Source organism: Lonchura striata, chromosome 1 (assembly GCF_046129695.1).
Source record: "Lonchura striata isolate bLonStr1 chromosome 1, bLonStr1.mat, whole genome shotgun sequence".
Taxonomy (NCBI): domain Eukaryota; kingdom Metazoa; phylum Chordata; class Aves; order Passeriformes; family Estrildidae; genus Lonchura; species Lonchura striata.
This window is the reverse complement of record NC_134603.1, coordinates 108983121-109010320: the sequence shown is the minus strand read 5'-3', so window position 1 is coordinate 109010320 and position 27200 is coordinate 108983121. Positions and strand designations below refer to the sequence as shown.

Sequence of the window (27200 nt, the reverse complement as noted above, 5' to 3'; positions counted from 1 at the left end):
TTTTCCAGATTTCCTGTCAAATTCTGAACTTCCCTGATACTGATACTTTACTGCTTCCCTCTTTCATTTATTTTACCACTTCAAGTAGGAAAAAAACCTTAAAAGACTGGAAAGTGACAGAAAAAAAAAAGTGATTAAAATTCCTTAGTTTCCTTGGATTCAGTACAGCTGTGGTGAAGTGAGAATATAAGTTAATTTATGGAAACAAGATTGTCTTGCATCAATTTTAATGTTCTGTAGACAGCTGCCTTTTCCAAAGACCACAAATTCCTCACAGAAGTGGGGAACACTGAGCACCCTCATTTGAAAAATGTTGATCAGTCCTATCAGCATCTTTCAAGATTTTACCATACTGTTACCTAAAAGGCAGTGACTTCCATGCTAAGGGATGTAAATTGCTTACAGTAAATTATACAAATTGCAGACAATATTTTGTACTCAAAGACCTGTACCACTTCTACATGAAGCTAAATCATTAACACGTTTAGCTCCTTGTCCTGCCTAAAAGCTTGGAAATTTTGTCATTCACTTTCACATAGGTAATTTGACACTGAATTTACTCATGCTCTACTGTGCTGGGACAAGTAGATGGTAAGCAAGCGGGAAGACCAAATCATGTGCACAACACTAGCCACAAGGATGTGAATTTCCAGGATCAGATTTCTGAATAGCAATTCCTGCAGCTTCCCACTGTTGCGGCCACACAGGTTCTACACCTCCAGGCACTTGCACTTCTCTCTTGACCTTTCCTTGCACAGCCCCATGGATGATCTGCATGAAAGCTGGCTTTTTAGGTCTTCACATTGCACTGAAAATTACCTTACAAGCAGGGCTCAGCAGGGAGATTTTTTATGCACACTAGAGACAATAACAAAATTATTTCCTGTCTGTCAGTCAGTCTCTGGCCAGAACTTACATACTCATAGACAGCTCCAGAGAGTTGATAGGACTATCTTTCAAAGGTATAAATTTAATGTGAGGTTTTGTGCATAGGAGGAATCCATTAGCATAATCCCAAGAAAGTCTGCAGTGTAAATTCGGCTCTTATATCTGGTTTTTGACCTGGTCTCCCAAAAGTTTCATCCTAGACAGCCAACACCCACACCCACACAAGCAGATAAGAGCCTACCACCCAGCAGATGCTTCTTCTTGTCCCTTAAGGGACAGCTGGGGGAGGTAGGTATGGTCACCACAGTGAAAGGGAACTGGGGGCGATGTAGGGTGTGAGGGCAGACACGAGGAGGAAGAATGTTAAAATTACTGCTGTGGAAAAGAGTGAGGATAGTGGACTCATTTGCAATATGGATTTCTGCTTCTTTTAGTGCTCAGTATAACCCGAATGACAGAAGTTTGATTCCAACGGAGTCCCTCACCTGTAATGTGTGGTAACATATGTGTCTACGAGGCAAGACATCTATCAACAAATGTAGAATTTCTGTTAGCCTGCAGCAGATATGACATAAATCCAGAATCCATATGAATATTCTCAAGGAGACATCTGGGTTCACAGAAGTTAAAGGTCATCCTGCAAGTTCTAGCATGGACGCACAATGAGATTTTAAATAAAATGCTTCTTACCAACAATCATATGGTTGCAGACATCACAGAAGGTTGGTTTTTTGAAGATATGCTCCTGGAAGATGTGAGTCTTGCTATTTTCTGGCAACTGTTGGCCTCTAGTGGGTGAAGATGCCTGGCTGTCTGAGTTGGGGAGCTGCCCAGTGCTTGTGCTCACCTCAGGCATCAAGTCTACTTGCAGTTTCACATCACTATTAGTCCTCTGGAAGAAATTATCTGCACTTTTACTCCGCAAGCTTTTAGTCTTGAAGGAGAGGGATCGTTTCAGTTTCTGCAGCTGCAACAAATAAAACAGTTATAATTACTATTGTTTTTTTCTACTCTAAAAGCAGTGCAAGGCTCCTGGTTTTGGGGTGTGTTGTTGCCAAGTGAACCTGGGAGCTACTGTCAGACCTTAACAATAAAACTGACCTTAAAGTTAAACCAGTAATTTCTGAGCAAAGAAAACAGATCCCAATCAGAAAACAACCTACCCTGCATATGTTTTCTGATTGACAATAACCTTGATAGTCCTAATGAATGCTTCTTTTGGTCTTTATTTGCAGGTACAACAGCAAAGAAGTGTTGCTGAAAGTTGTAGGCATGGGGAGAATACACCCTTTGGATTCAAGTATGAGGGAACTTAAGAGTTTATTATTCATCCCCTAAGAGTACTTAATCAGTATGTAAAGCCATTAACGGAATAGCTGTTAAATGGTGATACACAACAAGTGAATTCAGTAAATATATTTGATATACTTAAATGTCTTGACTTTGGCAGAAACAAAGATGATATACATTTTATATTATATATATTTTAGATTATATGCATTTCATTAGCTTTGACTAAGAAAGTCTACTTTTATTCATTTTTTTAAGGACAAAAATCTTAACAGCAGCAAGAGTGTAAGTAGCTGGCCAATTGATAGTTAATGTTTTAATTTAATACTAGGTAACACACATTCACATATGTTCTTGTATGTTGTATTGTGTGTTGATTGTCAGACTATCAGCCACCACAATAAGGCATTACTGAATTAGAGTTGTTAACTCAGACTCTTTATCTGTAAATGCTCTTGTGCCATATTAGCCATCCTCTCACTTTTCATTCTCTTCCCCAATTTTGTATAAGGCTGAGAAGGGTTCTGGATGAGTCACTGAAATAATTAAGAAATTAGCCACAAGAATTTGTGGGTTTGTCTGCTCCAAAATCCCACAAGGAGAGGCCAGGTAAAAGGAAAGCTAGCTCTGAGTCTGCTTTGTGTTTGCTCTCTGTGAAGTGCAATAATTCTGTATCACCTTTCACTCAGCGTTATTCAAACCACTGCAAAATAATTTCAATCACCACTGCTATTCTCTGGGTGACTGTGATGTAACAACTGAAATTTTCCATGCTGCTCAGGCCCTCTGTGGTAACCAGCAGGAACGGTTTATATTAGAAACTGTTTATGTTAGAAGCAATGATTATTTGGAATCATAATTCATGCTAATATAAAGGGAGGGAGTTTACATGCTTTCCCAAAAAAGCATAGAACTGGTTCGTCACACTGACTTAGCGGCCTCAGAATACTTGCTCTCCCTAGATCTGTTCTTTATCCATCCATTTTCTTTATGATGTTGCTGACAGCACACAGTTGGAGAGGAGAGTCAAGACACTCTGGGGAAAGCCTCTCTTCCACCTTCAGAAGCAAGCAGCTTGTTCCTGGAGAGGGAGACACCAACTCTCTACCCAGTGTTTCACACTAAAATCCCAGAGTCAAATAAATGGAAAAGGAGCTGCTGTTGGCTCCAGTTAACAGTGTTTGGATTTGCTACATGGAAGCAAACTGCCTTCTACTTCCTGATCTCTTCCTTCACAATGGTTTTGGGAGTAGGGAGGCATCAGAACCTGTGGCCCATCCCACGTGCACCTCTCTCCACCTGGATCCAAAGGAAGGAAAGACCCATTTGCAAGAAATTCTCAGTCTCTAGGAGAATGTGAAAATACGAGCAATTAAGTAATTAAATGTCAACTATAAGGTAAGTGCAGTTTATGGTTTCTGATGCTCTTTCAGGTGAAGCCTAAGCCATGGACTGATTGAGCCTAAAACTCACTGTAGACTGCACCATCAGAATGTGAGATCTTCCCTTTTCCTCTTGGATGTTAAGTTACTGGCTCTTGAAATCACTGAGGTTAGTCAATTCTGAGATTACTTCATCTCCCCAGTGACAGCCAGGAACTCTGCAATAATTCACCTCCTTGCTCCTGAAACATTTCTCACTGAAGTCAAACCTAATTAGTGCAGCAAAACACAGAGAATTACAACACCACAAGGTGACTGAAATGGCATCCATTATTGATTTGCCATCCATTTCTACTGTGCCACATGAAGCCAATTAAATTTCAAAATGCTGTTCCTGCCAGAGAAGGAAACCTAAGCTGTGCAATACAGTATTTGTTTTATCATGAAACAACAGTCCTGCTAGTTTGGATAATGTATGCAGTAATTTTAAGAAGCTTTGCATTTGCTATCCTTATCCCATTCTCCTGTGCACAGCCATTTACCAGTCAAGGGATCTACCAGAAGCTTTTCCTCCCCCAAGCAGAAAAGTCAAGTTAGGCTACACCTGCCCAAACTTATAGAAAAACATTAAAGGGCATAAAACTGTGTGTATTCTGTGCGTTCCCTCCCAGAATGCTCAGAGGACACACACCCAAGAACGAGTTGAGCAAGTTACCTTCACATATTTGGGAGGCCCTTTCTGAAATTCACTGAGAACCATCCTGGGTTCATGTGGTTAAATAATTCCCAGACAAGATGGGCATCCTTTTGATTAGCTGAAATACAGATTTCATGCCCATTTTCATTCAGACTGGAAGACACATACATGTTTGGCTACCTAAAAGACCAGTGGAAATCTGGGACTATTACATCCCAAATAGGTTATATGTGTAGAGAAGTGACTTGGAGAAAATGAAGAATATTGGCAAAATCTAGCATTTTGCACAGCTAATTACAGAGTACTACTGTTAAAAATACCTCTCAGATCAGCAGGTTTTATGCTCTTCATGCGTAAGAGAGAATATACAGGGCCATAGAAGATTGGCATCAGGTTTTAAGATCAGATCCAACTTTCCTTTCTCATATTAGGCTCATGAGAGAATCTGAAATAGGGCAATGGTATGTGACTGTTTACTTAGGAAAAGCTGGACCAAGCAAGGGCAAGGGCTGGTTGTTATGTATAAACTATAAAACCATAAAAGCTTAAGTAATTATTAGACTGCAGTTGAGTAAGCATCACTTCCCTTACTTAAATATCACCATCTCCTCATTTTGAAATTTGCTGTGGATTATCCTCATTCTTTTATTGCCAGATTTCAAATTTAATTAAATACAGGTAATGAGTAATGTAATATATGTTTGACTTTGTTCTGCTGTAAACTGAGTTAAAGCACTTGGGATGCCACGGATGCTGTAACATTTGCCTGAGGTGGGAATCAAATATTTCAATAGAGAGGAACGTATGCAAATTTTATCATTTACACTTTATTTCTGCAGAGTGAATGAGTCCAAAGTTAAACCTTATGAAGGAACATTACAAAACTTTGTGAAAAAACCCTGCAGCTAGGGTTGTTCTACACTCAATACTTCAACTCTTCAGTGAAAAATCATGTATTGGGACTGAAACAACCTCTAAACTAAGTACAAGAAGGCTTTAAGAAACATACTTGAAATAAATCTTCTAAGACTTTAACATTTTCTCCATTGTGAGCGAGGCTACAATTTAGCTTTCATTTAAATAAAAATAACATTCTCAAAAGCACAGGAGGTTTTCTAGACTTGTGGTAGCATCATGAGACTTCACGATGTTGACACCACAGTAACATGAACCCTTGATATTAAAGCCAGGATGTTCCTGTGGTTTGAAATTAGACTAAGGGAAAAATCATTGTTTCTAGTTAAAAGCTTTTTATCAGTCACCCAGATTCTCAGTGACTGCACATACTAACCCCACAAGCAAGGTAGAGATAAGTGCAATAGCTCAACCTCAGAGCTTGATTAATCTTTTTTTCTGTACCTTGCCGCACAATCTCAATTTTCCTTCCAGTCACTGAATTTTCAAGCTTCAAGGGATCAGGAAGCTCTGTTATCAGCACTCCTCCTTTCCAAATTCTCCTATACTACAACTCTTTAGCTGCTGTAAGCAGAAAACAGAAGGCAGCAAAAGAACAGCTATTCAAATTCATTGCTAGTGTTAGCTACATGTCACTGCTTTTGCTGTGAATGGGAATTACACCTGCCTTCACTAGGACTTTATTTGATGTAATTGTTGGAACCACCAATGCTTTCCTACAATTTTCACTTAAGAAGTTCCCACAAAAATCAGAAAGATGTGATTTGAGCTGCATCATAATCCCTAGCTTTGCATCCACCCTGCAGAGTACTTTATTCAGGCTCCTAAGTGCTCCCTGATATCTAGGAACGAAATTCCCCCTTGGTGCTTGCCTATATTAGCAGTCTGCTCAGTAGAAGCAGATGGGCAGAACGAAGCAGGAAGGGGCTGCTGAGCACCCAGCATGAACACATCAGGTGGCTTCCCAACAGGCTTGGTCTTGTTGCCCCCTCAGTCACTGCTAGCCATCCCAGCCAGCAGCACAGGCTCCGGGGGAGTGTGGGGCCAATGGCAAGATCGGTTGTACATTTCCACTCTTAACTGTGTTCCAGGAGAAATGAATAAATGAGTCCCACTTATCTACCCTAATTCACTGACTCACCATATAACCAAGCCCTTATTTTCAGACATCAGCTGTTTGCTATATTGCTACTGCACTAGCAATAAACGAAAAAAAAAAAAATTACTTGCTGTTCTCTGTCCCTTTCTTTACACTGGTGTAACAGTATCATTAGATTCACTACAAGTAATTCAAGGTATTAACAGAGCTGGAATGAGCCATCAAGCCCGTTTGAATCCTGCAAGCCTTATAAAACATAGCTATTTTGTTTAGTATGCAGACTAAAAATGCTCTGTCAACAGATTTCACTCTGATGTGATATAAACATCCACCTTCTGTAAGGAACCATTTTTTCTTCCTTGCAGCTTCTTAGAGTAAATTTCTAAATTATTTGACTCTCACATTTTTATAAAAGAAGGACTTCAACACACATGGCTCAGATGATATTGTGTATATTTGCTAGAATGTCAGGTACAGGGGCTATTACCAAAAGGGACTCAGACCAAAAGTAGTTCAAACAAGGGAGAGAACAAAGCCTTGATGAATGGCATCACCTCTACTGAGTACAGTGCATTTTCTGGGTCAAGGAACATTCAATTTGTATTAGCAACTCTCAGAACATAGTTCAGTTGTTTACTTGCATTGTTGAAGGACTGGATGTTACCAGGATGTAAGCTGCCCTGGCGGCATTTCTGGGCTCCAGCTAGCTGTGCTGATCTAGAGCCAGCAGGGAACCAGCTCAAACAGGAGTGCTTACTTTTTGTGAGCACGTAGGCTAATGATTCTCTTCTTAAAACTGAGAGATACAAAAGCAAGTGATTTTTGAGGACAGACAAGAGTGGGTTTTCTACAGATTTTGAGTTGAAAATGCTCTGCCTTGACATTTTAATGAGCAAAAATAAGATTATAACATGCCTAAAGGCAGTATGCAATTTCATAAACAGTATGTGTGTTTGCCTGCTGATGAGAGGAGTACCATGTCTTATAACATTAACAAGATAAAAGGATATTTCTAATACTTAAGGGGTTGTATTGTTTATAGTCAAAGCACCCATGATAAAACTTGTAAGCAAAGCTGATTTCTTTTCTACCATCTTCTTTCTAAATAATAGTCAAAATACTCTGCTAGTATAATTAGGTAAACTGACTTCAGTTGTAGATGATTTATACAGTCTGAGAATCTGGCCCTATCATGCAGATGTGTTTGCTCTAGCCAGCTCTCTCGGAAGCTGTATCCTTTTAATCCATTACAGACAAAGAGGGAGTCTCCATTATTGCAGAAACTGCTATATATTATATTTGTGTATTTTCCCAAATAGATTGCTTAGCTGTTGTTAGAACAAACACGTTAGTGCTGTGAAAAGTAAATAAGTCAAACTTTCTGCTTGAATATTGTCCTGAAATAGCCAAAGAGGAGACAGTTTCCATAATACCTACCAATAATATTATTAGTGATTCATTGGGTACCTTCAGCTACTCTATTTGGCTCTCACAGCTTTGATTATTGTCCTCAGATTTTCCTCCCCATCTTATATTATTTTTTAAATCCACTCATGGATTCTCAGACCTCTTTAGAATATAAACTTTTCTAGGCAGGGCTCTTTCCGTGATTTTGCTTCACACATAGAATCCTAAATGACAATGAAATGCTCTGATTGACATGAGAGATGTAGCAGCAAAAATCCTTGAAAGAGCCTCAGGGTTTGAAAGCATGAAATCTGAAGGGATACCCAGGTGTCACTGTCCCCACAAACGTCTCTGTGAGTCCCATGTCCTCAGCCCTCTCCTATTGTACTACATCCTTGCCAGCTGTGCATTTGCATCTCTAGTTAGCAGACATCTGAATTATCAAGAGGTGAACCTGCAAGTGAAGCCAAACAGGCAGTTTGCTTAGCAGAGCTGTTCATTCTCTATGACCATGGTTTGGTTTAAACCAAGCTAAGAATTCACCTGGTGCTCAACAATTGCTCCTGCACTTGGTTTGAACTTATCCTACATTTTAATGTGTGTCATCTAACTCTTCAAGGAACCAGGACTAGTAAATATGTGAGGTAAATGTGAAATAAAGTACATGAAGTTTTAAGGCCTAAAAATATAAAAAGTCTCTTATGTGATGTGAATTCCTTTATATATATTCAAAATTCAGCATCACATATGACAGAATAAAGTAATGCAGTCCGGTGAATGATAGATTTGAAGAAACACAATTTATTGAGTGCATCAATTGACATGAAATCTCAGGGAAATCCTTTTCTCTCTCTATTATGTTCAGAACTGTCTACTTAGTCCTAAGGCATAAAAAGGGTAGACAGTCTATCAGATTTTCTGTAATTGTGACTTATCCTGAGCTCACATTACCTTCCTTGCTAAATCATATTTTCATTGTAACTTCAAAAATTCACAGCCATTTAAAAAGTTTAAAATAGTTTATAAAAAGGAGGAAGCATATACAAAATAAATACTTGTATGAATGAAAGTGAAGAAAAATGCAAGGCTCTCAAATTTTATATCTAACATAATTTTTGCTTTTGTGTTTTTTGAACAGCTCTATTTTGATGTATTCCTTTGATTTCTTTTAACCAAGCCATATTAGAAATTAAGAAAGAAAAGAGTGCATATTACATTGTCTTAATGGGGTCTAGTGTCTATCAGTATTTCTTGAAACTTCCTAACAGGTTTGATTCAAGTTTATTTTTTGTGGAGAAAATGCTTGTAATAACCCTCAACCATGGTTTGCATTCAGCCTGCTTCTGGCAGAGAATCTTTCTCAAATTTGCAGTATTTCAAGATAATAAGTCACAGTATCTTTCAGAGAATCTGTACTGTAGCTTTCCAAAGTTTGCAATCCAATTGACAAAAATCAGATTAACAGTCCCAAAAAAGATCTACTGAGTTCACCGTGTTGAGCTCACTGATCATCAGTTCTCCCTCCTTTGTCAACATGTGCATAAAACAAAATATTTTTCAACTCAAACTAAAGAGCCCTTCAGTCATTATCAAATATCAGGGTTGCAAAATATTTTGTCTCTTTGATCTCCCCTGCTGCCTCACCTAACAAAAGACAGGCTGCTTCTCTCAGGAGCAAAGACTACAAATCCTGTAGCTATATCCAGGATTGTATTCTCCCAGCTGCTAAATAACTGTTTCCACATGGGTGGCACCAGCTTCAGGGCATCCTTTATAATTCAGGTTATGAAGGTGTCTGGTGCAGACCTTATGCAGCTCCCTTTCATAGTCTGATAATAGAACTGTCTCAAATTTTTCCTCCTGAAACTAAAATAAAAGCTCATAAAGAAAGCAAGAGATGGCTAGGAATAGTCCTTCCATTTTTTAAAAAAATCAGCCTGTACTTTCAATTTCAAGACAGGTAGATGTTTACAACATCTTGTTTTGTACTTTGGGGTCCACCTCAGGCACCTGGTTGCTAAGCAGCAAGTCATCTCCATACTTTGTCTCTATCAGGATGTTGTTATCTCTTGCCTCTGGATGTAGAAGGCATCTGGACTGTTATCTCTGAGGTCCCTTCCGGGAATCCCATATTTTGCATCTCTTTTTGGATAGCTCTTTTCCATTTCAGCTCTTAAATGGAACACTGATTCCCCTTTGGTAACTCCTAATTCAGTCATTTATTAATCTTTACTGTGGTGGATGTGGCACAATGAAATTTAGAGATTAAAAGGCTGGGTTTCAGAGAGATGTAAATCCAGGCAGTCCCACTGAGGTGAAAGAAGCTACGCTGGTGACTACCTGCTGAGAGTCATCCAGATTGATAATAATAGGCCCTAAGTTTTGTTTCTTTTCCTTCTCATGAATAATCTGGAGCAAATGTGATTGTGAATGTAATATTAATCATCCTTGACTGTATCTCATGTCTGTACCTCTATGAAATGTGCATTTCCCCTGTTGATCTTATGCCTCAGTATTACACCCTTGGACTTCAAAAGAAAAAACCCAAAATACAACAGTGTTCTGCTAAAAAATGCTGGGCTACCTACAGCAATAGTTTCCACTAATATGTTTTATCAATTTTATTTTCTTTTTTTTTCTTTTATTTTTTGCTAACAGAGCTGTTTTATAGTACTTTAAATGGTAGTTTATCTCTTGAAGCAAATATGGAAATACAGCTTGCAGAGAGGCTGATACTAACCAAGGGCAAATCAACATGAACACCACAACCCACATACTGAATTATCACATTTGTGTCATCTTAAAACAAAAAAGAAGTCCGAGATCTGCTGGGAGTTGTTATGGTTAATGCTCTGTCAGTGTTTCCACTCTTACTTCTGGGGCTCAAAACTTACACTGTTAAAATTGCTTTGCAATGAAAACATGCAAGTGCTCAGCTTTACAACAAAATAATTGTCGCTGGGCCAAATCCTAAAGATCTTTTCTTACTGCTAACTCCCACTGACTTCAGTGAGCATATACCCTGAGTAAAGGCTCAGGGTTTGGATGGCATATTGGAGAGGTGTTTTTGTTGTTTATATGTTTTGAAATGATACTTTTAAAAATGTTTTATATTATGCATTAAAACTAAAGGATTTCTGCATGCAGCATGAAAAAACACCAGGCCACATTTGACATTCTGCTACCTGGCTGACTTTATCTGACTTTTCAATTCCCTCCGCTTTTTCTTAAACTGCTCTTTTCTAAACTGTGCTGCTCCACAACCAAATATAGATAGATCCAGGTAACATTATGCTTCCGCTTCTTCTGTCCTTCCTAGACACTTGTATCAGTTCATACTTTGTGTGAATATATTCTGTCCAATTCTTGCCTATCTTCTGTGCTTTAACTTTGAGATGATATTACTTTGGTTTTCAGTCGAAGAAAGATCTAGAACACAATGCCAGAATTTGGATGCTATATGGCCTATTGGCTTAATAGAAGCCCAGAGGACAATATTTTGTCTTACACAATCCCACAGGTTTCTTCACTTCTTTCTTTGCTGCCTGTTCACAAACAGGGACTCAGATCCAAATTTTACTTGTTCCCATGTTCCCATTTCAAATCCTTCTCAGTGAGAGATGGCATAGAAACTTATACCTTACAGAATATTAGCAGTATTTGTTGACTCCCTTCCATTTTTTCTTTTTCATGGTACCCTTCCTCTTCTTAAGCATAGCTTTGCAATCTGGTAGCTAATTTGCTGCCTTTTATCTTCCTTTTGCCCCTCCTGAAGACTAATAATGTCTCATCATGTGAACTGCTTCTTGCCAGCCCTTCAGGAAGCCAGTTCAGACACCACAAGTCTAACAGGATCCATAAGGTCAAACCATCCTGGAGCACACTGCTGTCCTAAAACCACTCTGGCATGAAGTCCTGGATCTGGGGGCAGAGCTGATAGCACTTGAGGAGCAAAGCTAGTTAATCCTCTGGGCTTCTCCATGCTTTACCTGGGTACCCACAGGGTGTCCTTCATCTCATGTTTTCAGTTCTTAAGTCCTATAGCAGCTACCACATACATAACAAATGCTGTGTCAACTAAATTTTTTTCTACCTTGATAACATTTTCCTTGTCATTTGTTCTGCATCCAGTTATCTTACTGTCCACCATGACAAAGATATATTTATTTTCAGATCCAGTGCAGATCTGGAATATTTTCCATTAAAATTCCTCTCAAAGTGCAACTTAAAGTATGCATTTATTATCCCTTTAAACAAATCTACTCTAGTAGATTTCTAATTTTCAAAAAGCATTTCCAAAAATTTTTGGGAAAATTATGCTTGTAGTACCAGTTTCTGTTTTTTTTCTGTTACTGCTACAGAAAGTTTCCATCTAACTCTGTCTTTTGTCTTTTTGTTATGACTTTTTAGTGATGCCAAGCAAAAACTGCATTCAATGTCCTACATAAAGAATAGGCCAATACTCCACATGGAAAATCTGTTTAACTTGCTGATGATACTGTCATACAGATGACAGACACACAGTTACTTGGCACTTCATGGAGACATTTGAAGGCCTAAACACTGCTTCAAAAAGTTGACAATATAAACATGTATATTTGGAGATGTTAATTAGCAGGAGTTGTTAAGTATGAGATTTATGATCTATCTTTGACTCCTTTGGCTCAGGCTAATCCATTTATTTTATATTTTTTTCCTAAACCTCCAAGCTGCTCAACATGTCTTCAGCCAGCTATTGTTTCAAGATCAACCCTGCAAAACAAAGCCATTTTATTTTTATCCTCACCAGCTGCACAATTTTGCTTCTCAAATTACCTCTATCAAAATTTCCAGATTATAATTACTGAACTGTAAAAATGTGGTTTCATACTGAGATAGATGGTTTTATGTAAAAACATAGTTACATACAGGATATCATATGTAGACAGGTAGAGAATTTAAGATGATAACTATTTCTGAAGAACTGAATTAATTTTTCTATTAAGACTTTTTAAGGTCCTCAAAACTCTCTAAAGTGAAACTGTTGCTAATGAAATCTTGCACATGAACATCTAATAATTGTAACAATGTTTTGGAAAAAAAAGCTTGTAATACTTTATTAGGTGAACACACAATGCTGTGTTCACTTAATAAATGAAGCTTCCTAATTTTGCTGTTGTAAGAGAAAAGAGCTGTTGTCATTGACATAAGTTACCAATTATTTAATTTAATAAGAGTTACTGCTTTGATAGGAAAGGCAGGGATATTGAACCAGTAAAGCTGTAAAGCCTTGTCTTATGAAAATAATATCTGCAACTTCAAGAGGAACAGCATATTGCATGGGGCTGCATGAGGGATTCAGGCAGGCAGGAAAGTAGGGACATAGAAGGAAGAAGAAAGGAAAGTCAAGTTAATAGAAAGAGTTTTAAAGAATGTGAATATGAATCCTATGAAAGTGGGGGGTTTTTCCATGAAGTGATTCCCTTTTTTCCTCATCTATTTTATTGTTAGAGTAGGTGTAATTCTTAAATTCTTGATATTAACTGAGTAACACTGACTTATAAAGGCATGTGAAATATTACAGCAGAAACACAGTTACTGTCTACTGCTGAACTAAAGAGCAAGTGCAGTGCTAAATTCTGAAAATTTATATCAATCTTCTCCCATCAATTGCTTTTTTTTAATATGCCGCAGTGTCTATGTATAGGACTGTACTGGAGAGATATTAACTCATGAAAAAGAGATTTTTTTCTTTCTAGAATTCAGCAGCTGGTAGTAAAGATATAATGACACTACCTCTATTGCTACTTCAGGAATATTGTATTTATTACACTGTGTTCCCTAAAATTCCAGGAAAAAAAAATAGGCTACCTTTCTCATCTTGTTTAAAAAAGAACTGATCCTTTTTTTGACTGGACTGGCCATACTTCTTATGGCCAGCGTCTAGTTATAGTTGCATTCTCCTCTGAGGAAAATCACTCTGTTACGATTTTTCATTTAATGTTTGACTGTCATTTTTTTGGACCTTTACAAAATGTTTTACATTTGTGTACATTCTAGCTGGATTTGGGTAGGTCTATTACAGCTGTTGGCACTCGTGTTAACATGAATGTTAGTTGTTGGCATTCATAATCTCTAAGGAAGATGGCCAGAGCATTTTTCTTGGATGCCAGGCAGGTACTGCTAAAAAAGCCAGTGCTGTTGAAAGGCTGAATTGCAGCCTCAGGAAGTCTGTAGGAATTAAGCTTCTGGGGAAGGCAGGAACTCGAAGGACCTTCAGCAGAGTGCACTTGAAAAGGGCTGTTTTGAGTAGCCCTGGTCCTCAGCTACCTAGCCCAAAAGGAGGGGACAAGATGGGGAAACTAGGAAAAGGGCTTTATTTCTTTTCCATAAGGAATGTATTGTAGTATCTAATTGTTCAGGTTTTAAATTTTTGAATAGTTTCCTGGCATACAAAGACACAATGAGGTTACATCAAGGGATAAATAGGTATCCACACACAAGGAGCAGGCCATATAAAACCAGAAAATGTGAGGAAATTAAATGCAACTGAAGACACTCCTCTGTGAATAATGCAAGTATAAGTGAATAACTAAGTATAAGTGAAAGGGAAAGTACAAATGGTGGGGTTTGCTTTTTTTCCAAGTGTACTTATGGCATGAGTGTCAGCATCCGCACATTATTTATGTAAGGTCCTTTTCCCTAACAGAAGAACCACCGTCCATTTTCTTAACAGAAATCTCTAAACTTGGCTAAGCCTGGAAACATGGAAGTTTTTCCTGTAAAAACTCATGTATCAGAGAGTCTGGTCATGGTTTAAAGCATTAGTGTGAGAATAGGAACAGAGAAACCTTGAAAGGCAGAGTGTGAGTGGGTGAGGTAGCACAAAAGTTAACTTTTTCCCTGAATCTTTAATGGTCAGAAGGATGAAATCTGTTTGTCATTATAACCAGCTACAGGAGGTAGATCTAACTGCTGTGAACCTGCCAAAGACTCCTCCGTGCCCATACTTTGTGAAACTGGTACATGATTCATCTTGGGGCTATAGCTTAACTGCAGCACTTCACATTCTGAAGCCTGGATAGGCTTATGGTTTTCTCTCTTTTTCTCATAGGTACATAACTTTCCATTATAGGACTGTCTGCAAACAGCAGTTTTGCTTAGCAGAAATTTTTAGTTTGAATGATTTCCCTCCACATAAAAAAATGATTTTGTTGGCATAAAAACAAAAATTATTTTGTTGGCATAAAAAAAACCAAACCAACCAACAACTGCAGCTTTTCAGCACGTCTTTGGGCAGGAGAGAAGGAAGTCAGACAGACTAGCCATGCAGGGGAACAGACAGCTGACCAACCTTTGCAGGCAAGGTTCAAGACCTCACTCTGACAGAATCTCAGTGGTGTTCACCTTACTTAAATTTCACCTTTTAACTCAGCTGTAGCTGCCTACTCTAGTCAATGGAAAAAAGATTTCAGCTCAGAGGGGCTAATTTAGATCACATAAAGCATGCTTTTCCTCTAAGTCACCTTTGATAAAGAAGTTTTGGTCTGCGTTCCATTTATAAAAGAGGGGGACTGGACTACCAACTTACCTACCTATAGTTGGTTTCTAATTACAGGTAAGGCTGTACAATGTAACCTGGCATGCTTTTTTTCCCCCCTCCTCTTTTGTCTGGAAATTTCAATTGCAATCTGGGAAAGCTCCTTAGAAAAAGTTTACACATTTTAGAAACTGAAAAAATCCTCAGGACCAGATATTTTGACATTGAAAAATAAGCAGAATGTGTTTTCTTTTTAAGCACTCCACAAGCATGCATTTCACTGGAATGCTCATTATCAGAAATATTTGGCAAATCATTGCAAGTCACCTTATGTTTACTTGTAAATTATACCTTAATTAAATAATTTAAAAGATAATGTGTGACTATAAGTGAGAAATCATCTAATATCACTTATAAGTAATATAAATAAGTACACTAAGAGATACAACAAAAATTGTGTATGTCAGGTCCTTGACTTGACTGATACTAACTGGTAAGAGTAGGTGCATTTTAAAAATGCATTTGAGCCTGAAACATCTTAACAACTGGATTCTCAATTTAACTGCACAGCAGACAGGGACACTTATAAGTTTACCATGCTTAATGTTTTGTTTACTTGTGAGCATAGAGATGCCCAGTCCAAGGCCATTACTCACTGTATGCACAAAGGCAAGAGAGGCTGGGTCAGGGCTTTGAGACTCTCATTTCAGTCTCAAGATATTTTGATTTTGGGAACCACAGCAATTAAACCAGCACAGAAAACACTGGCAAATCAATGATGAATAGTACACCTATATAAGTGATGTTTTAGAAGGTGACTTGTTTGCATCACACCAGAAGTCCAACCCTTGTTTGACAAAAGCTGATGAACAAGCTATGAATGAGCAATTTTTGCAAAAAAAAAAGGAAGTTGAATACTGAGGTAATGGCCATTTGTCTATAAGATCATATTTAACAGCATTTGCTGTAACAGTCTGTCAGGTTGGCTTTGCCCTCTCGCCTGTAGCTGTGCCTCTAAAGCATACATTTCTTTGTCTTACTCTGATGAATAAGTGAAAAAAAAATTCTAAATGCAAATTTTAATAGCTCTGTGAACACCAGTTTATAGTAATTTTTCTCCTTTCTTACTTAAGCCTAATCTTCAGTTACTGTAGGTCAGCTTCATTTTCCTTTTCTATTCAGAATACTAGACTGCTAAAATGATCTTTATTAATAAAGCAGTGCATGTGTGGCATTTTAATAAAGCTTTTAAATGGCACTCAGAGATGGAGCACATTATGACTACAAAAAAGAAAAGCATTAAAGTTTTTGCTGTTACTCACCTAAAGGACTGCAATCCCATATTGAACTTGCAGCCTCCTGTGGCCGGGAAATACCTCTGTCTCACAATTATTCATGCTATGGTATTTTTAACACCATTGCAGCCCCTAAACAGAAACACTTTCATTTGACAGTACTTAGCAAATGACTCTCATTGCTTAAAAACAGGTCAGCTAAGAAATGCTGACCTGTTGAGAAAAATTCCATGAGCTGCTAGTAATATGAGACTACAGACATGAAACCAATTTTAATAAATAAGAAGATGCGCAAGCCATTTATCACATTTAACTGCTGATGTCAGAGACACAAGAAATCTGTTTTTTAGACATCCATTGTAAATATAGTTTAGAGAGTTCCTGAGTTAAATTCCCTGACAAGGAGCATTTACTCTCTCAATTGGTCTACTGAATAAAAGGGCGTTTCCTCCAACAGAGGTTTATGTCAAAGGAAAAAAAAATCTAATTATTTCAGTCACTCACACATAGATTTCTCATTTTCACAGCTGGTCCTCTTTGCTAATGAACATGCAAAGTTTGCTTATGCTTCAGCACTTTCCTGGGAAGTGCTTATTTAACACTGAATGACTGCTTGCCTATGCAACTGGAAGTTGTGCAGGACTGAGTACGGTGTTAAGAATATTCAACTCATGCTCACATCTGAATGCCTAGTCCTCTGCCTGACAAACATGAGTATAAATTTATCAAATATGCAATCTTATATCTGTCAGGAGTATGCAGCAATGGCTCCTAGGCAGTAGGCAAAACCCTTGTCAAACAAAGAATTACAGTTTTCTATCAAATTATTGTGACTTACTTGCATTTAAATTAAATAAAGTGCACAGTAAAAATGAACCTCTAAACCATGTTTTGGATTTCGAAAAATCCAAAACTGATGTGCTCCATTGCCCTGAGAAATTTCAGGCCTTCAGTACTCTCAGACACTTAGAGGCATATTTTAGACTGCATCACTCTTTGGAGTGTGACACAGAAGGACCCAAACTGTAGGAAAGTTTGAATGTTTCAGCAGTGGTCTGGAAAGCAGCAGAACTGTCTTGAATGTGCTTGGATGTGTGAGAGACACATAATTTCTTCAAAGCTGTTAATACTAATACTAACGCTATGAAATGAAGATAAATAAAAAGACTGGGTGAATGTGTGCTCTTAGAAAACTGCATGAAAATAGTTACCTCAAAAAGGAAATTTAGACTAAGAAAAGAGTCTACAAAGAAGGTGGGGAGGGAAACAAGAGAAAGAAAAAAAAGTAAAACAAATACTGTGGAAATAAAACTGGACCTTTCAAGCACAGTTCCTTAGGTCAAATGATATTAATTGTCACGAAAAGTTGAGTAAATTCTTTGAAAATGTTTTTTAGAAGATGTCAATGGGCAGGGAAAGAAAAAGACAAAGGCTGTGGTAGAGTAAGACAGGATAAAAATCTGGTTTGGACCTTCAGCAAACACTTCAGCTTACCTTCTTCCCAGAACCATGATCCAGAGGAAAAACAAGTGGAACAATGGGAAAGAGATTACAGAAATTTATGACATGACATTAAAACATCTGTTTAATGTGTCTGTTGAGGCGAAAGGGAGAAAAGAAACTAGGTAAACTCTGTTACAAAATTTTACTTTGAAAGTCTGGAAACAAGTTTCCTTAACAAGATTTATCAATAAGAAATGATGTAAAGTGAAATGGAGTTCTCTGTTGAGAAGCAGAAAATGTGATCCCAGCAAATACAGATTTGCAGATCTGACCTCAACAGAATTTGACAAAACCAAATCAAAATGAAACAATAAAAAAAGAGAAATCCTCCTAGATCAGTTGTAATGAATAAGATGTACAAATTCCTAGACAATTTTCTAGAAAATGTATTAGGTCAAAGGTAGACTGTGCCTACTTGGACTTAATTTAAATTATTGAATACACTGCTGAAAAAGAATCTATTAGCAAAGACAGAAAATAAGTAAAGCTGTGAATAAGTTTTATGGAAAGTTCAGTGGGAGATGGATACTGTTGAAAGGAGAGGTTGAGGGTTGGTCATTGGTAGAGTTCTTCAAAGAGCAGCACTGACATAGTTTTAAGGTCAATATTGCTCTCTCTAGTTTTATTACTGGATTTTTTGCAAAGATTACGCAGGTCATAAGGCCATTTCCCTCTGGCATTGTTGAGGAATACATTTAGCACAGACAGCTCTGTGTGCAGCTGCAGATAGAGCTCTGGGTGGCAGGACCCCAGGCAAGACTGTGAACAGATGACCCTTTGCATAACAAAGGGTATGGGGACCTGCGGCACAGCCTGGTGACCAGACACTGAGACACAGCAGGAGCCCAGGACTCCAGACCTCCCACGCTTACCTGTACAGGTGTAAACCCCAGGCTTTCTTTGGCTTGGGGTCCCTCCTGGGAGGCAACCGCCTCAAGCTCTTATTTTGCTATTGCACTGTGATTAAATTGTTTTAAAGATTGAAACATCTGAGAATGTGCTATGGGAAATCTGGGGTCAAGTGAGTGAGGAAGCCTGGTGTGACTGTTTGAGTGTGGGATGTGAAGCTCGGAAGAGGCATTGCTCCCAGCTTGGGTGGTCCGAGAGGGACTGTGCCAGAGTGGTTCCTGGATGGTCAGGTGGGGAAGTTTCTTTAAAATGAGGTAGGAAGCACTGTCACATATGGGGAGGTGTGGATCTTGAGGGATGGAGTCAGGAAAATGTGGTAAAATTCTGCCCTGGAAACACAAACTTCTGTGCTTCAGACCTGATTCAAACCACTGCAGATGAGGACAGACAAATGTATCCTGCCTGGATCCCCTGGAAATTCCAGAAAAATAGAATGGAGACCTCTGGTTCACCAAGGAGACATAAACGTCAGAAGCAAGGTTTCTGGGAATTAATGGTACTGTACAAGCTCTCATAGAGAATACCATTCACAAACTCAGTCACTCTTTTTCAAGAAAGATTGTTCAATACTGAAATGGGGGCACTGCTCTGATACTAGAATGAGATGAAGAACAGAGAGTTTATTTTATCTCAACCCAGATTATTTAGTATAAAAAATTAAAGGTTGGTAAGAGATATGAAAGTCTATTATGTGATGGAAACCTGCACCAAAAATGGAAAGGAGATGTTTAAGCTAAAGCAATATTATTAAAATTAAAATGCCACACAAGCTAGCAAAAAATAAATGTATACTGGAATTAGAAGAGAATGAAGCACAGAGTACATCTCTTAGCCATTATTAGACCATATTGGTGTTATCAGAGCTTTTTAAAAGTAGTGGAAAAAGCTGAATTCAACAGAATTAGTTTATGAAGAAGAATACAGTGCAAGAGACTGAGACAGTGGACTGAACTCTCTTCCAGCTGTGTAAATAATTTGTTTTGTTTCAGTAAAAATTTGCACTATTTAAAAAAATCTTTTTTTTTTTTTTTTTTTTTTTTTTGGCCACAACAGATTTCAGTCAAGTAATTTTTAGTTGTAGATATGTAATAGATGTCTTCTCCATTTTGGCACCATTGAAAGTGTGAATAGAAGAGAATGAACTGATCATATTTCTATTTTGTCTTAGATATCTCAAAGTGCCTAGAAACTTATCTGACATATATATCACAGTAAAAACAACACTAGAGAGTCTCTATCAGAACAAGAGTAAGAAAGAAATGTCAAAATAAGTGTAAACACAAGAATGAGTCTGCTGGGGAGACATTGGTAGGTTAGAATATTCTTTTCCTGCTTTAATGAAACTTTCCTTTGCATAATTTGTTGCAAAACACGTAAAAATACTTAAACTAATTTCTTTCCCTTAGTCTTACCTTCACAGCACGTACTCACCATTTGACACAGAGGCATGGAAGTAACACTGAGAAGGAAAACTGTTCTTTCTTCCCCTTTCATGGGATGTTTTTAAGCTGTTTGGTATTCCTTTGAAGACTACAGCAGTAGTTTACATGCTGGATATTTATCACTGGTGTGGAGGGTGAAACACTAACTGCACACCATACTCCCTGCCCTTTTAAAATATTGATGAGTAACCATCTATGGAGCCTCATAAAGTATTAACTCTTTAAGTGGGGAAGATCTCTGCTTAACAGCATAGCACAAATTCTATGTAATTTAAATCCCACAAAACCCAAAGAGTTTCAAGCTGTTTGTGTTAGTTCAATATCCAATATTAACACCTGGTTTTGAACCTCAAGTAAGCAATATTGCTCTATTGATCCAGCAGGACAGGTGTGCAAGTTCAGTCTTTGTGATCGATGTGGGGATATTCATAAATGAAGTTCACATTTTGAACTTGACAATGCTTAATCCTTTTATTTGCTTCCTACTCTTTTCAAATTCCATTTTATGTACTGCTTATCAGGTTAGCTTATGTTGGAACAACTGCTGCTTATCCTGAATTGCCATACCTGAATTTGAAGACAATGGTCTGCATTTCCCTGAATATTGTCCACTAGGTAGTCAGTGTGTGAAAATATCATACTGAGGCTGACTCATTTATTTTTTGAAATACACAGTCCAGATACCATATGTATTTGGAGATCTAATTTATCTTTTGTTCTTCAATTTTTTTAGCAGCTCAAATTACCGAGCTGACCTGAGTGTGAGCAATTTCTTTGACCCATGAATTTGTGGTTCAGAGGATAATTTTGAATCCTTCCAAAGACATGTGATTACAGTACAACACAATTATAGTTCAGTTTTATCAAATAAAGTAGATGGAAATGGGAAAACTGTGGGAAAAAAATAATTGGTCTTCACATAAATCAATCAGTATTTTCAAATAAGTAACTTTCACATGACAGATTGCCTACAGTGTTAGGGGCAGGACTTGATACTCCTTCTGAGGTATATGAGAAAGCCTGAAACACTTTTAACATATTGACATGGAACTCTAATAGCTTGAAGATCAGCAGTGGTAATCCACCCTAGTGGCACTAGCTCAAACATTGTAGATGCTCAGGTGTCCCCTAAAACTTAAAAATGTTAAAGGAATTTTCAAAGATAACCCTATTGCTTAGGAATACCCCAGTCATTGCTCACAGATGAGTGATAACAACTTGATTCATACCTAAATAAATGAGAAGAAATGTGTTCTTTCCTCTTCATATACAAAAGTCAGTAAGATAAAATAAAGTTAACAGAATTATGTGCCAGCTACACCAAAACATAAAGAACTCATGCCATGTGTAGGATTCCTTTCTTTGGACACATATTCATTCAAACTTTAGTTTTCTTCACTAAATTCCAAGGTACATTTAGATAAAAGGCATCAGAAATATGATCTCTACTGCCACTAGATTTCTGCTTATATTGCTAAGTTAGTGGTTAAATGAATGTGCAGTGTGTCTTTAATTGCTACTACCCAGAAGAAATTTTCCCTCAGGATTCATTAACTGATGACTTCCTCCCTTACTGAGTTATAAATTTACAAAAGACTTTGGCAAACTAGTAATTTGCCCTCTTGGAAACCAGATATAAATGTCCCAAACAGGTGGGAGCCATAACTACAACTACATGAATGTAAGAAATTTAGCAATTGCATGTATTTGTGTGGTACCCTCCTAAAGTCATTCTCATGGTAAACTTTAACGTATCCACTCAAGTCATACTGATGTGTGAAGTACATGTTTTCAAGAGCCAATAGATTAGTTTAATAAATTAATTATTAGTTTTGCAAGATTCTTAGTCACTCAGGCTTTAGGGTTTTTAGCACAGTAGCAGTACATATAGTACCACAGGATGGCTCTTTCAACAGCCAAGGTGTGCTCACCTGCAACTATGCTCCTAGTCCACAGGAAATAGTGGTGGGAGGCTTTAGCATGTGTTTAAGAGTGAGCTGCTTTCCAGCAACAAAGGTGTGTGACTAACACAGGAGAGTCATCCTTCCAAATTTCAGCTACTTGGTAGCAGCCTGAAGTTCTGTCTCTCAAACTCAATGCTAGTCAGAAGTTGCAGTACCTGCTCCCTGTCATCTTAGTACACTCTGGAGGGTGCGAGATAAAACTCATTTCTGGACTTTAATATGAGCAGGGATTATGTGTCACCAATGTCTGATTACACTGGATTGGAAAGAAGCTTGCAGCTATTAGTTCTGCATTATTTTTTTAAAAATTGCTTTTCTGCTGAAGTGTTTTCAAAGGCATTTTGAAGGTTGCTATTATCCATGTTGGTTCTGTTTGTATATTTGGAGTCACAATAAGTGGAGTGCTTTGCCACAGGAAAAAAAGTCAAGTTTGAAGTGTTTTGACACAGAAAAAAGTTGTTGTGGGCTACTTAGATACTGCACAAACAGTTTTGCAGTAAATGCAGCAGACATGAATTTGTCAACCTGGGCGGCAGAGGGTACCTGAAGAAAGCTTAGTTTTCTGTGAACGACAGGATCGCTCCCTCAGCATGGGATACCACAGGATAAAAGCACTGACTTATGCTTCTGTCAGACTCTAGTTTCTGATGTACCTGAGAAATAATCATAGAAAATAAAAAAGCCTCCAAGCATAAACCATATTTTCATGAAATCACAAAATTTTTTCCATCTTCCTACTTCCTTGGACCAGAAAAATAAAGCTTATTACCCCAGTGATCACAAATGTCTTTTGACTCTATCTATTTAAATGACAATACATCATGCTATCTGATTATATTTGCAGCTCTAAAATGTGAATACACAGATTGTTCATTTATTAAGAATATCTCTATCCAAGTAATGGCATCAACTGCTTTGTCATAGCTTTTGCCTATTCCAGTGTATTGCTTCAAATGCTCAAAAGACTGAACAAAATTGATGATCACAATGTTTGATTATAAGCTAGTTTGCAGCCTATTTGTTCTCTGGCCAGATGTGCCTAATTCCTGTTGTCATCCTTGGAAACACACGGGTGCACAAACAGCAAGGGGGAACCCTCTGAGCAGCTCTTCACTTTCTCTTGAGTTTTGGATCCATGCCAGTCTCTTTTGGGAACAGCATTCCGTGACCCAGCAGGAAAATCCCTCAAGCACCATTGTTATCAAGTGGCACATGGAGTTCCTTAGCCATTCTGGCACAGGGTGAGCATCACAGCTGGGATCACGGGGAGCACACAGCCCACCAGGCCCCATGCACAGCCCAGAACACTTGAGCAGCTGGTGCTGGCAATGCAGTGAAAGCTGCAGGTACTTTTGGGACCTCACTACAGGCAAAGCTTTCCACTGCCCATATAACACTTCAGTAATTCCAGAGAAGTGGACTCAGGGGGGTGGGATTTAGGTACCGTGTCCTTTTAGAGCCCAGGCTTATACCAATAATCCATTTACTTTTCATTTTCCATGAACCAGGGAAACTCCAGTAGAGCTAAATGTGTGTAGTGAATATTGTATGCTATTATTACTGGAAAAGCTCTTTTAAAGAGGTTGCATTACACAGGGAATACCTCAGCTCTCCTCCTTGGAGTATAGCTTCTAAATAAATATATAAAATAATGAAGCTCAAAGCCCACATCAAAACTCTACCCACACAGACAGATAATTTGAGCTCACTCTCCGGAAAGTGGAAAGCTGTAACTGCAGAATAATGTAACAGTCTTTCTATATCAGACTCAGGCAGCCACTGCCTTTAAACTCAGGCCAGCACAAGACCTTCCCTGTCAAGCAGCTGTTTTGCTCACACCTCCTGAGGCTTTACCCACCTGTAAGCTCCTAGTGACAAGAACCCCCCTATTTTTACAAGTTTACACAGCATCACAGTATGAAGTTCACAGAAAGATCTGTCAGGTGCTATCATGGTATCAATCATAAGTAACAGAGCATCAGTAAAAGCATATTATCCAAGTCAGCTGTAAGGAACTTTCATTGTGTAAGGTTACTACTCTACCTTTTACCTCTGTCTTCCAAGTTACACCCTGGCAGTCAGAAAAACTTTTCGCATGCAAGTCAATTAAAAATTCAGAGGCCATGCCATTTGAGCTGAAAGTTGATTTTCAATAAGGTAAACTGAACCACACAGAAAAACTCACAAAAAGAAAACAAAAATCCTTTTCTGTGTGGTGTACATAAGGTTCGTTGTTGTAAAGCTGTGACTTATCTCCCGTTTTAGCAGACTCATTAAACAGTGAAAGTTCACTGATGAGTCTGCCAGAGAAGTAAAGTCAAGTGAAATACCCCAAGCCCCCAGACAGAATTATTTTCTCTGAACCTTTGAGGAAAAGAATTTTTTTCCAAAAACCCTTTAAGTGATCTGATACTTGGTGTGAAAATAGCTAACAACGTCCACTGACAGCGATCCCCTCCCCGAGCCCCGTCACTACCCCAGCATGTTACCATAACAAGGAGAAGAAAACAGAGGCAAAAATCCACAAACCCAAGCATCTCAGAAGGCAGGTATTTCCCCAGCTCAGACTCCTGAGGTGACAGAGAGAATTCAGAAGAAGCAGGAGTGTCGGAGCAGGCACCGCAGTCAGAGGTGGCTCATTGCACTCTGCCGCTGATCCTGGCACAGGGCTCCAAATGAAAATCAAAGCAATACATCTCTTTTCAAAACAAAGAAAGAGGGAAAAAAAAAAAATCTCATTCTCTGAGTACCTTTGATTCCTGGCTGGTAGTTGATGCTGGAGACGGGGGCTGCTCTGTGCTCTCCGCTTCATTCTCTTTCTCCACACTGTCCACGCTGACTTCAGCCGTGCTGCTCGGAGGAATCATTTTACCTCTAAAACACTGCTACTATCAGGGGAAAAAAAAAGGCTACAGATGGTTCTTGATTTTTTTCACGTAACGTCCTCTTTCTTCTCTGCTCTTTTAGAGCAAATGAACTCCGACCGCTTGGTTTCACTGTATTTGCCAGAGTAGAATTCTCTGGATTTTCTTTTTTTCTCCCCCCTTCTCCTCCTCCTTCCCCTCCTTCCTCCCCTCCCCTTTCCTATGCGATTGTGCTGCGAGGGAGTAAGTTATCGATGGTTCTGTAGGTCACTCGTGTGCCTGCTTTTCCACGATACTCCTCCCCTCCATATGAAGCCTGGAAGTGCGGAGCGGTGTCGTGACCGCCAGCCCCACAGTCAGAGGGGAGTGAGCTGAAGCAGCAAGCCCAAGCCACGCACACATGCACACACACACACACACACACACACACACACACACAGACACACACACGGCACTGGAGGGAGGAGTTGTATTTCTAATGCTGTGAATAGCTCTGGAGGAGCATGTGCTGTCATAGTAGTGAAAGAAAGTAACGCGTGCATGCACACACACACACACACACACAGGCAGGCAGTGACTACGACGTTTAGAAGCATTTTACCTTTTTAACACACTAGCAAAGACAGAGTTGAAGGGTACCCTCATATTCTTTCATGTCTTTTACTGAAGAAGAGGAAAAATGACTCTTTTTTCCTTGTCCCAGAGATTATTTAAAATCCTAGCTACTCAGTGTCTCTAAGGCTCCCACCTTGCCCACATCCCCAGCTTGCTAGCAAACGACAAGACAGAGTCAGGGGAGAGTTACCTGTGGATCCACGTGTTCCTTGCTCCCCTCCCAGGCAGGGAAGCCCAGCTCTGAGCCATACACACGCAATCTGGGTCATCTGGAGCTCTCACTATCATGCACATACTATACCTGTAGGTTGTCATAGTGATAACACTCCATCAGGCAGCAGCAGAACAGAGGCAGCCATTGGGAAGAGCCTGTTGGATTCCCCCAGTGCTGTCATTCCTGAAGATGCAGCACCTGAAGTCACGCTTGGGTCTGCAGTACTGCTGGCAGAAGGTCAGCGTGACTTTGCTGTCTGCCTCAGATTGCTTTATATTGCTCGAGGTTCTGCCTCTGATTTAAATCTGCTGCAAAGGTGCTTGTCAGCTCTCTTCCCTGCTGAACTGAGGTCTCTATTGCAAAAGGTTGAATGGATGTGCTTCCCACCAGATATGCCTTGCTGAGCGGGTGCCACTCCATGTGGCTGCTGGAGATGACTTCTTTCATTTAAAGAAAGCAGAAAAAAGCAACCCAAATATGTTTTTAATAGCCATAGTTACATACTGGAAATTAAGAAGAAAAAGAATAGTTGTTTAGTGGATGTATACAGGTGTTTGGAGGTGATTTGGTCAGATCTAAGTCAGAGATGGTCTTCAGTACCTTGTAGCTCTGGGAGAGGATACCAGATTCCCCTCTGTCCCCATCCCTTAGAAACACAGTTGCTACTTGGAGCTGCCTTGAAGGCCTCCTTCACCTCAAATAATCAATGTATGAAAGTGAAAGCAAGTTTACAGTATAGTAGGGGTTATACAGATGAAAGCAAGAGCAGAAATTGCCCTGCAGCCTCTGTATTCTTAATAGCTATGCAGAAGCCAGGAAAAAATTCAGCTTCTCTTTGAATCCCCAGTGAATCTTCAGGACTAGAACTTAGATGGGGAAAAGATCTTTATGTTTTTGAAACAGAGCATATAAAATACCAAAATCCTTAGCAGACAATAAAGATGAAATGCTGCAATGCTATTTGTACAGCTACTTCAGAGCAAAAGAGTGTCTTACGGGTCTGCCAGTAGAACCTATTATTTGGCCTGTAGACACTAACACGATTACAGGGATCAAAACGAGAACACTGTTTGCTCTTGAGGCAGTGGCAGTAACAACTGAGATTGAAGAAAGGAAATACAGAGCTCAGAGGGGCAGATTTGGCAGGTAAAGAAGAAGAATTTATTTCCAAGGGCTTGCTTTCTGAAATGCAGCAGT

The 27200-nt window shown here is 38.9% G+C and overlaps 1 protein-coding gene across 2 annotated transcripts in view; it reads right to left on the bottom strand.

Annotated features, from left to right (window-relative positions):
- STAC (SH3 and cysteine rich domain) overlaps nt 1-26180 on the bottom strand; it is a 71119-nt gene extending 44939 nt beyond the window's left edge. The window contains exons 1-3 of one of the 2 annotated variants that reach the window (XM_021553321.2): nt 26091-26180; nt 25061-25198; nt 1579-1855 (exon numbers count right to left, since the gene is read on the bottom strand). In XM_021553321.2, the coding sequence (XP_021408996.1) occupies nt 1579-1855; nt 25061-25177 (394 nt within the window). In that variant the 5' untranslated portion in view covers nt 25178-25198; nt 26091-26180. Of the gene's footprint in view, nt 1-1578; nt 1856-24839; nt 25032-25060; nt 25199-26090 lie in introns of those variants that run through there. The other variant, XM_077786592.1, reaches the window with a different exon arrangement.
- Between the last annotated feature and the right edge of the window lie 1020 nt (nt 26181-27200).